The 11,377-nt window shown below is 41.7% G+C and overlaps 1 protein-coding gene across 1 annotated transcript in view; it reads right to left on the reverse strand.

The window, feature by feature from the left end:
* trak2 (trafficking protein, kinesin binding 2) overlaps nt 1-11,377 on the reverse strand; it is a 69,748-nt gene that overhangs the window by 5,915 nt on the left and 52,456 nt on the right. The window contains exons 10-15 of the mRNA XM_020528022.2: nt 9,555-9,689; nt 8,872-8,948; nt 8,162-8,362; nt 5,652-5,956; nt 4,430-4,738; nt 3,085-3,184 (exon numbers count right to left, since the gene is read on the reverse strand). Coding sequence (XP_020383611.2) covers nt 3,085-3,184; nt 4,430-4,738; nt 5,652-5,956; nt 8,162-8,362; nt 8,872-8,948; nt 9,555-9,689 — 1,127 coding nt within the window. The remainder of the gene's footprint in view (nt 1-3,084; nt 3,185-4,429; nt 4,739-5,651; nt 5,957-8,161; nt 8,363-8,871; nt 8,949-9,554; nt 9,690-11,377) is intronic.

The raw sequence follows: 11,377 nt of genomic DNA on the forward strand, positions 1-11,377 counted from the left end.
GATACGGTACCAGAAGTGTTTAATTAGACTCAATAAAAACCGAAAGAACTGCGGACGCTGTAAATCAGGAACATAAACAAAGTTGCTGGAAAAGCTCAGCAAGTCTGGCAGCATCTGTGAAGGAAAGAAACAGAGTTAGCGTTTCGGGTTCGGTGACCCTTCTTCAGACTCAGCCTGGATGTTCATAGACTGTACTTCCTTGATTATAGATGAAGAAATATATAGCATGGAAAAGAGGCCATTCTTTTCTGTACTAGCTCTCAAGTAGCCATAGAGTCAGTGTCATACAGAAGGGAAACAGACCCTTCGGTCCAACTTGTCCATGCCAACTAAGTTTCCCACATCCCTCTAAACCTTTCCTATTCACATATCTGTCCAAATGTCTTAAATGTTATAACTGTACCTGCATCTACCACTTTCACTGATAATAGAAGGCGTTTACAGTGTCCAAGTATCCCATCGAACCCCTAGTCAAACATGACTCATAGCAAGGAGTGTTCATCCAGTCTAATCTCATTTTCCTGCTCTTGGTCCATAGCCATATTAGGTTATAGCTCTTCAAAACCCTATTGAAGAATTTAATGTGATGAAGGTTTCTGCTTTTATTACCCTTTCAGTCAGTCAGTTCCTAATCCCCACCACCATCTAGGTGAAAACACTTGACCTTGAACTCCCTCTGAAACACCTCTGATCTTAAATCGGAGTCCCCGGTTACGAACACCTCAGCCAAGGGGAACAGGGCCATTCTAGCTACTCTATCTAGGCCTCTCTGGGGTTGATTAGTTCAGCTGGATCGAATGCAAAGCAGAGAGTGATTCCAATAGCACAAATTCAATTCCTGTATCGACTGAGGTTATCATGAAGATCCCACCTTCTGAAGCTCATACAAGATGCGGTGACCCTAATATTAAACTCACTAATTTAATTAAGTCAGTCAGTCAGCTCTGTTTCAAAGAAAACAACCCTAAACATACACAACACAGTGTGGAGCTGGAGGAACACAGCAGGCCAGGCAATAGAGGAGCAGGGAAGTTCACGTTTCGGATCAGGACCCTTCTTCAGAAATGGGGAGGGGGAAGGGAGCTGGGAAATAATCGGAGTGGGCGGGGTGGGGCTGGGGAAGGTAGGTGCGATGGTGATAGGTGAGTGCAGGTAGGGAGTGGTGGGGATTGGTCAGTGGGATGGGTGGGGCGGATAGGTGGGAGAGAAGATAGACAGGTTGTGTCAGGTCAAGGAGGCGGGGATGACAGGGAGGATTGGACATGGGATGAGGCTGAGGGTGAGGAGGAGATTTTAAAACTGGTGAATTCATTTTTAGGCCATCGGGCTGTAGGCTCCTGAGGTAGTATATGAGGTGCTGCTCCTCCAGTTTGCAGGTGGTGTCATTGTGACATTGGAGGCGGCCCAGGATGGACATGTCACCGAAGGAGCGAGATGAGGAGTTAAAATGGTTGGCAACCAGAAGGTGTTGTAATTTGTTGCGTACAGACTGCAGATGCTCTTTGAAACAGTCTCTGAGTCCATGCTTGGTCTCACTGATGTAGAGGAGGCCACATCGGAAGCAACGGATACAGTAGACCAAGTTGGAGGATGTACAGGTGAACCCCTATTGGATATGAAAGGTTTGCTTTGGGCCTTGAACAAAGGTGGGGGGGTGGTTGGAGCTGTAGGGGCAGGTGTAGAACTTCCTGTGGTTTCAGGGAAAGGTGCTCAGTATGGTGGGGTTAGTGGAGAGTGTGGAGTGAGTGGTCCCTACAAAAGGCAGATAGGGGTGCGGAGGGAAATGTTGTCTTTGGTCTTGGGGTCGAACTATAGAATGATATGCTGGATGAGGAGGTTGATGGGGTGGTATGTGAGGACCAGGGGGATTCTGTTTTTATTTTTGTTGGGGGCAGGAGGTTTGAGGGCAGAAATGTGGAAAACGTAAGAGATGCAGTTGAAGGCATTTTTGATCATCGAAGGTGTGGGGAGAGGAAGGGTTGCGGTCCTTGAAATAGATGGACATCTGTGATATCCGGGAGTGGAACGCTCCATCTTGGGATCAGATGTGGCGGGGCCGGAGGCATTGGGAGTACAGGATCGCAATCGTCCGAGGTATGTGTGCGTAGGTGGGAGGAGGTGTAGTCCAGGTAACTATGGGAGTCGGCGGGCTTGAAAATAGATGTTAGTGCGGAGGTGGTTACCAGGGATGGAGACGGAAAAGGTCCAGGAAGGTGAGGGAGGTATTGGAGATGGTCCAGGTGAACTTGAGGTTGGGGTGAAAGGTGTTACTAAAGTTGATGAACTGTTCAAGCTCCTCGTAGGAGCACAAGGCAGTGCTGATAGTCATCAATGTAGCGGAGGAAGGAGGTGGCCTCTCACTAAAAATTAGTCAACATCATTGTAAATCCCTTCTGTACCCTCTCAAGAGTAATCACAATTTTCCTATAATCAACTTGAAACATTAACTCTGTTTCTCTCTCCACTGGTGCTGCCAACTCTTAAGTATTTCAAATATCTGCACATTATTTCGTTTTGTATAACTTCATCCCTTCATTCAAAACAAAAAATTAGGCATCACCTCATCAAGCTTTAAAAGTGTTTTATCTTGTCACAGGGATTGTTTCCCTTAAGAGGAGAGAACCTGCAAGGGTGTGTGTTCAAATTTAAGCAGAGACTGGATAGAGTGAATAAGGAGGAAATGGTTTCAGCGGCAGGAGAGTCGGTAACCAGATTTAAGAATAGAAACAGAGGGAAGATGAGATATTTTCTAATGCAGTGAGTTGCTATGATCAGTATGCATTGTTTGAAAGTGGTGCAAGATTCAGTAAGAAGTATATATGCACACACATATCCTTTTCAAAAGAAAAAAAAAAAACTTGCAGTGCTATACAGGAAAGAGGAAGGAGTTGTTCTAATTGGCTACTGGAAGCTGGAAATACAAAACAGGGGCTGAATGGCCTCTCTCAGTGACACATACTATAACTGGAAACCTGGTAAATTTTCTCAAGTTCATACCATTTCAAAAAAAATATTAAAACAGGGCTGCTGATAAATGGAGATGACAGTTCTATAGGAAAACACCAGTGTAGGCTAACAACTCACCTTGTTGTGACTTGAGCAACATCTGTGGGATGGAGGATCCGGCAAGTAGTGAAGGTGAAAGTAGAGTTGGTTTGTGACAGACATTTGCCAGGATTTCGCACTAAATACACAGAGAGAAAGAGGAAAGATGTTCATGCTAGCAATGATGCAGATTTCAAACATGATAAAGAGATCAAATTTTGTATGGGGTCCATTTTAAAAAAGATACATATATCAATGTTTATATACATCAACCTACACTTAACACCTTTGGCCACTTGCAAATTATTTCGTTGAAAGAGTTCAAAGCTCAGGCAAATCAAACATGAATTAAATTCGAAGTAATTTGTTTCAAAGCCCAGTTTTTAATGCCCTTTTTCTCATTTAAAGTGATAAGTGACATACTTCATGTTATTTTGGCACCAATTTAGTTGTACGCTGTCCTTCCAGCATACTTTTTATAATTGTTCATAATCCCTAATTTTCAGTTCATTTCCCCACAACATAACATGATTAGAATGTGAGAAGGACATGAACTAAGCATCAAGTTTCCTTGTGCATAACTTCTAAGTGGAACTGGATAAAAAGCCAGCTCATCCCCTTCTAATAAAAGGGTTAATTTTCACTTAAAAATAATAGTCAGCCTTTTGCTGTGGTTTGTTAAATGCAGATTACGATTCTTAATGCAGAAAAGTTCCTTTTATTCCCTCATTAGATAAGGCGCCTTGATGTTAAGCACCTGTATGGGGAAAACTGCAGTCTAGATCTGGAAAGTTATGGACAGTGGTCAAGCATACGGAATATACTGGAAGGACAGCACTTAGTAAATTAGTGCTATTTAACATGAAGCATGTCATTTATAACACATCGGGTGAAATAAGGCATAAAATCTGAGATTTGGAGCAAATTTAGAATCCTACTCAGGTCTGACTTATTGAGCTAATATATTGGTTCAAAGTTCAGAACATGAGATTTCTTTGGTTAAGACTCAAAAGTGGCCAGAGAGGCTATTTAATGTATATTTACGCATTAGATGCTGAATAAATTAGTTGCAGACACAAATCTGCAGAGATGACTGAATGTATGACTAAATCAGACGGTATTCCCATTGGGTCTGGTACAAGCTCCATTTTTGAAGAACATTGGTGAGATCGGAGGCTGTAGAAGCAATTTGTATAAATTCCTCTTTTTCAAAACCCAGGAAAATCTCCTGGCATTCTTCCAATGGGAGAAGGGAGGAGAGGTAACATGATGTACAACCTTCCCAGAACATTCACACTTATTACTGTCCAATTCTTGCTCATCAGCTCCTATTGCACAAAGTTCCAGTTTATTAGTCCACTAGTTATTATGAAGCATAACTCACCAGCTGTTGCTTCCTGGGAAGAGAATGTGGTCATTGGCAGAAAAATCTCTGGTGGTATCTCCTGTCTCTTTGGTAGCTGCTTCTCATTATCTTCATTTTCCTCTTTCTCCTTCGTTCCCTTGGGCGTAGAAGTGCGTTGGGCTTTGAAGGTGATCCCCTCCTCGCTGTCCTCCTCAAGATCAGACAGGTGATAGACGTCATCTTCTGGCAGTGGCTCAAAGCCTTTAGTAAGGACCCCAGGTCGTGGGTCTAAAATTGTACCCAAGTTGGGCTGTGCTAACTGTTGCCACTGGTGCAAAGTCATAGAACCTATGGGACAAAAAGACAACTTAAAAAACAAAGAGTAACCTATAGGGTTAATAAGATAAATGCATCATCAACACAAAACATCAAAGTCACTGGTGGTAAAAATACAGATACGTTTTTACGATGTTTGGAATATAAAGGCTGAGCAACTATGTAGTAATTATGCTTGAACTGGATGTGTTGATAGAATTGATTTATAGAATATGATAGCAAATGCATTTTGTTTTGCTTGCAATAATACTGACAGCATTGCAGCAGAAAAGGTCTTTGGATATTGGGATAGGAATTGACCAGGCTTCGCACCAGCTTTTGTAGAGGGTCAGCAATCTGTTTGATGACTCAAGGCCCATAAAACCGTCAAACTCAGCAAGAACAAGACAACAGATATTTTTCTTTTAAAGAAAGCTTAAAAACTGAGATACAATGCAAATTTTAATTAAAAACTGTAGTCACCTTCAAGAGGAGGTACCATGAGCTGCATGAATAGACTAAGCCCCTGATTCCAAGGGAATTCTTTCTGTGAGAGTTTCTAAACATAGCATCACATAAATTGCTCTGAGTGTAGTCTTAAGATGAATGTTTTGAAACAATATATATAGTGTTTAATTTTATGACTCAGTGATTAAAAGGATAAGGATTATCTAAACATTGGCTACACAGCCTTGATCTACCCAATACAATAAATCATAATGTTTACAATGGAGGTTTGATTGCCTTATAACCGAATGGTGGAATTGGGCCCACTGGAATTTTGGGCTGGCTAATGACCAACTTTCATCAGACCCAACTTTATACCTAGTGCGTTTCATAGCTGCTACTATACTAAAACATCTCCATATAGTTCTGTGTTCTGCTCGAATTAACGGCAATTACAATTAATAGTAAAAACTGACCACCCACAAGTCTCTACTCTCACCTTCTATCGGCTTGACTATCTGCAGCTTCTCCGGTAGGAAGGTGCGGAAACAGCTGGACACTCCTGAAATACAGGATATCTCTGTTAGATCCGTGACATTGGTCCCTGTGGACAACACGCTCTCAGCTGGTGTAGCGGAGCCGTTCTCCTCCTCTGTTGCCAGGGCCAACAGCTTCCGGTCCCGCTCATCTTCGTAGAACATTTTCTCACTCAGGTAATTCTCCTGCCGTAAGGAGAGCCGACGCAGGGCAGTGGCCAGGTCTTTGCCCCCAGGGGTACCAGGCTTCCCGGTCTTTGAAAGATTGCTGAGAGATAAAATAAGAGCATGAGTGACAAGCTATGGTGAATTAACTGACAACAAATGGCTAGTGACCACATTAACGTGCAGCCAGAAACTTGTAGTTGCATGTCAATTCTAAGTGCACAGAAGAAGTTACAGTGAGTGCAAATACATTTTTATTTATTCGGAACATACTGCAAGCTATATGCAGATTACAACATCTCGGTTAAATCAATCCAGTGACATCTTACACATAAAGTAATGGGCTGTCAGTTGAGAATTAAATGTTTCACTAACAACTATTCTGTTTCAAAATACCATCTAAAAACAAAATAATGCACCCATGTAAACAAAGGAAAAGGCTTGGGAGAAATAAATTTACTCATCCATCTGATAGGCTCAATCCAGCTCTGAAAAGAAATGTGCGTAAATCAAACAAACCACGTCACTATCCGCTAAGGGATTCTTTAAACCCACTGACAAATTAATACCTGGCTTTGTGCCATAGTCAGCTGCTTTACTACAATGTCAGAATTAAGGGAACCTTAACTCACTGAGTCAATATTATTCCTGTCATCTCAAACGGTCATGGAAAGGTTGGACAGGGCAGATGCAGTGCAAATATCACCATTTGTGGAAGCAGTCAAGGCTAGAAGCCACAAATTTAAGATAGTCATTTATATTTACAGAAAAAAATCAGAATAAACTTATTTCCCTAGGGATAGATTATAATGTAGAACTCCTTATTACATGGAGCAGTTCATAAAGACCAAAGATGTAGTTTAGAAGCAGCAAGGAAGTGAAAGATGTTTTGATAGGATAAAGATTCCGTAAATTGGGTGGACACTCACATGAAGAATAAATATCGGCTAGATTAGTTGGGCTGAATAGCCTGATTCTACATATTAATAAACTGACAAACACAGTCAATGTATATTGTTTTTTTTGTTTAAATGAACAAGTAATAATTAATAGAGTTCACCCTTCCCTATTGCTTACATCCATTCTGTAGATGCCATTACTTTATTAGAAATGAGTCTGTACCATCTGCCACAAACATGAGGCTCTTCAGATTCTGATGTGAAATACTGATTCCGATTATAATCTCCTCCCCTCCACTCTCCACGTTCCAAAGGGACTATTTCCTCTGTGGACCCTGGTTCACTCTTCTGTCACTTCTAACACTTACTCACTTTCCCATGCAATTGCAGAAGGTGCAACTCTTGGCCTTTAACCTCCTCAATGTCCAAGGCCCAAACAGATGAAGTCATGGTTTACTTGTACTTCTTTCAATTTTGTCTCGGCTGCTCACAATGTGGACTCCTCTAGATAGGAGAGACCAAAGGCAGACTGAGTGACTACACTTCTGCTTTGTCCATAAGAATGGCACCAACCTTCTTCAAGCTTCAGTCAACCATCTGGCCCTCACGCTGACATCTCTGTCCTCCTCCTGCTACAGTGCTCCAGCGAAGCCCATTGCAACCTGGAGGAACACCACCTCATTTTTCACTTTTTAGGCACTTTACAGCCATCAGGACTCAATATTAAGTTCAACAACTTCAGACAACGAACACTTTCCTCCAATTTGATTACACCACCTCACCTTCATGCCTTGTTAGCTTGGATTCACTCAGCACAGCTGACCTATTTTCTTCTACTCAAACTTAGCGTTAACTGCCATTTTGTACCTATACATCTCTTCTACTGCCATTAGCTCTCCTTGTGCCCTTGTTCTGGGCACGCTCACCATCTCTATTCCACTTGGTCCTGGCTCCTGCTTTGTCAACATTTTCCAGCCCCCTTCAGTTCCAGAAACACTTCATATTGGAAACTGAATGTTAATCCTGTTTCTTGCTCCACAGATGCTGCCAAACCTGCCGAGTTTCTCCAGCACTTTGAAATTTATATAAAGTAAAAACATTCTCTCTCCACATAAAATCACAAGTTAATAAGTGCACCAATGCCAGTGCAAAAGAGTGAAAAATACAAGGACACTAATAACTAAGCTAGCAATAACACCCAGTGGGAATGAAATCCAGTTCAGCTACAGTTTTATGCTATGATTCAGTTTGTTGAGTTTGATAGAGAGCATTCAATAAGTCTTCTGGCATTATGCTGAAACACCAGGCACAGAGCGCATAAAAGGAATAAAAGGAATGTTTTCCCTTTGTCTGACCTGCTCACTAACTTTGACCTGTCGAAGGGCAATTTATTAATGTCTGCTACTTACCAGTGAGCATCCTGTTCATTTGCAGAGTTATTTGTCAGTTTTGTATCAGTTGTCCCCATGACAGATTGGTGTGGTTTCACTGTCATGACAACAGATGAGCAACCAGATCCTGGGATAGATCCCAGAGGGGATGCCAACTTGTGGGATTGTATGGTTTCATTGATACTTCTGACAGTATGGAAAACCCGTCTGTGTTGATTCCTGAAGCAAAAACACAAAAGGTAAATGAATTAAAGTATTGATAAATGTACCGTTTCTTGGTGTGGTGGGGAGTGGGAGGGCAGAAGGTAAAGAAAGGCTAGTGGGGAGTTTGTTTTACTTAATGTTAACATTCAAGGATGACATCAGGAAGCACATCCTCATTAAAAAAAGTAGTAAGAAATCGGGAACGCTCTCCCACAGAAATCTATTGGAGCTGAAGGTCGGGTGAACCATTTAAAACAGGTTAGTAAACTTTTATCAGGTGATGGTATTAAAAAGAAATGGAACCAGAGATGGAGCTAAAAAACAGATTAGTCATGATCAAATTGAATGGCGGAACATCAGGGAGATTAACTGACCTAAGCTTGTTCCTGTATTCCACAAACAAGGAGGGGTGGGAAAGAGAACCATTCTTGGATTTACGAAGCTTAGGTTCTGTTCAAACAAACCTTTTTCCTTTCAAAGTGCAGTTGGATCAATAATGGAGCAAATGAACTATTTCCATTTACCTTTGGTCTTGAATGGTCGACTCCTCCAGATTTAGCTCTCTCCGCATGCTTCCTTCAATCTCAGCGGCAATGGAATCCTGTAAAGACATCACACTGCATATTTAGTTTCCAATTCTACTTTTTATTAAATTATTTCCCTGGATTTGGGCATTTAATGCCCTTCCTCAACTGCTCGAGTTGGTGAGCTGCCTTCTTGAACCGCTGCAGTCCACTGGGTGTAGGTATACCCCAACACTGTTATAGAGCGAGTTCCAGGATCTGGACACAGAGACAGTGAAGGAATGGTGACATAGTTCCAAGTCAGGATGGTTAGTGTCTGGAGGGAAATTGCAAGTGCCGGTAGTCCCAGGCAACTGCGGCCCTCAACCTTCTGGGTAGAAAAATTAGATAGATGCTGTTGATGAATACTTGGTGAGTTGTAAAATTTTAAAAAATTAGGGGCTGTAAATATGTATATAACGCCAATATGAATATCAAAATCTTTTAATAATGCATTGTCTGACATTAAACAAGTCAAAGTCATCACATTGCTATACGGGTAGGATTGGTGTGAAAGTCAACAGGGACAAGCCAGCTTGTCCAGACCTTTTGCTTTGAAGTTATCAATACTCATGAGTTAAACAGTGATAATTAATGCATTGACTGTAAACAAGTGTGGATTTGATGTGATGATGTCTCCATACCATTGGGAACATGCTGTAGGACTGAGGCCGCTGAAGTGAGGACGATGTTGATTTGTTCCGCAATTCTTTTAGCTCCTCTTGGGATTCATGCAACATTCCTAAACACTCAGCATTCCGATCTTGCACTTCGAGCAGCTGCAGTGAACAGGAGCAAGATTAAAACGTCAAAAAGAAAGGTCCACCTCAATCCATAAACTTTGGAAACAACACATTCTGCCACCTCAGGTAATGTGACCCACCACGCGGGGGTGCGACCAATGCAGTATGATCCCACTTATGAGACACAAGGAGTGGGGAATAATATCCATTTCAGTGTACCATAACTACTGCAATAAAGACAAGGGGCAGCAGCAGCACACCAACAATACATCTTCAGTGTTTAGACATTTTGCAACTTGGCTATTTTATATGAAGGCATCTTAAAATGCATGATCAAAAAATCAAGTGGATTAGAAAGTGAATTAGGAGAAAGGTACAAATCAACCCCTTAGCAATAGCTATTAACACACATGGTTCTGCTGGAGATTTATCCAAGAAGTTCGACATCAATTCCCACTATATTGTGATGGAAAGTATTTTCCTCGATGGTTCACACTGAGTGGATAGTATTCTTGTCTCAGAGTCAGAACCTTGTAAATTCAAGGGTAACTCGAGGAATTTGAACATAAAACCAAGACCAAAATTCTTCGAGAACGTTCCAGTACTGCACAATGATGTGCAATCAAAGCAGGCACTAGTTAGTTTAAATGTGAGATGATACAGCAGGCCACCATTTACGTATGTTATATTGTTTATCAAAGATAGAACAAAATATGTTGAAGAGACCTTCATACATTAGATTAGTAATACAGTGAGATATTTGCATTTTACATTTAGCCTTTAAGGTGTTCTCAAGTTATTATACAGAAACTGGTCTTTCAGCCCAAATAGTCAATGCTAACAGTAATGCTCCACAAAAACTTCTGCTCATCTACTTCACCTCAGATAATCAGCATTTCCTCTACTCTTCTTCCCTCGTGTTTGTGTAGCTTCCCCTCGAATGCATCCATACTATTTACTTCAACTACTCCCTGTAGAAGAAAGCTCCACACACTCCACTCTCAAGCATTAAGAACTTTATTCTGAAATTCCTCATTGGATTTATTGATGACTGTCTTATATTTATGGTTCATAGTTCTGTACTCCTCTAGAAACCAAAACATCTTTTCTACATCTATGCTATCAACTCCACAACCTTCTTTTTAGAAAAGAGCCTCAGCCAGGTCTGATGTGCTCCTTGTTAGTTTTGGTCTCACCCTTGTGAATCATTTTCATACCTTCTAGATTGATTTTAGATTTTGGAGTTTATAAAATCTAACTTTTAACTAGAGAAAACTGGAAATATCATTAACACCATTTGTTATCTGCCTAGTGGATTAGTGGGCCTAGTGGGATAGATTGGTCCATTCCATCTGAAATTCAACTTGGGTAGAAATACAGAGATAACAAGGTGTAGAGCTGGATGAACACAGCAGGCCAAGCAGCATCAGAGCAGGAAAACTGACGTTTCGGGCCTAGACCCTTCTTCAGAAATAGGGGAGGGGAAGGGGGTTCTGAAATAAATAGGGAGAGAGGGGGAGGCAGATAGTAGATGGATAGAGGAGAAGATAGGTGGAGAGGAGACAGACAGGTCAAAGAGGCGGGGATGGAGCCAGTAAAGGTGAGAGTAGGTGGGGAGTTAGGGAGGAGATAGGTCAGTTCAGGGAGGAAGGACAGGTCAAGGGGGCGGGATAAGGCTAGTAGGTAGGAGATGGGGGTGGGGCTTGAGGTGGGAGGAGGGGATA

This window comes from Rhincodon typus, chromosome 7 (genome assembly GCF_021869965.1).
Source record: "Rhincodon typus isolate 14 chromosome 7, sRhiTyp1.1, whole genome shotgun sequence".
Classification (NCBI taxonomy): Eukaryota; Metazoa; Chordata; class Chondrichthyes; order Orectolobiformes; family Rhincodontidae; genus Rhincodon; species Rhincodon typus.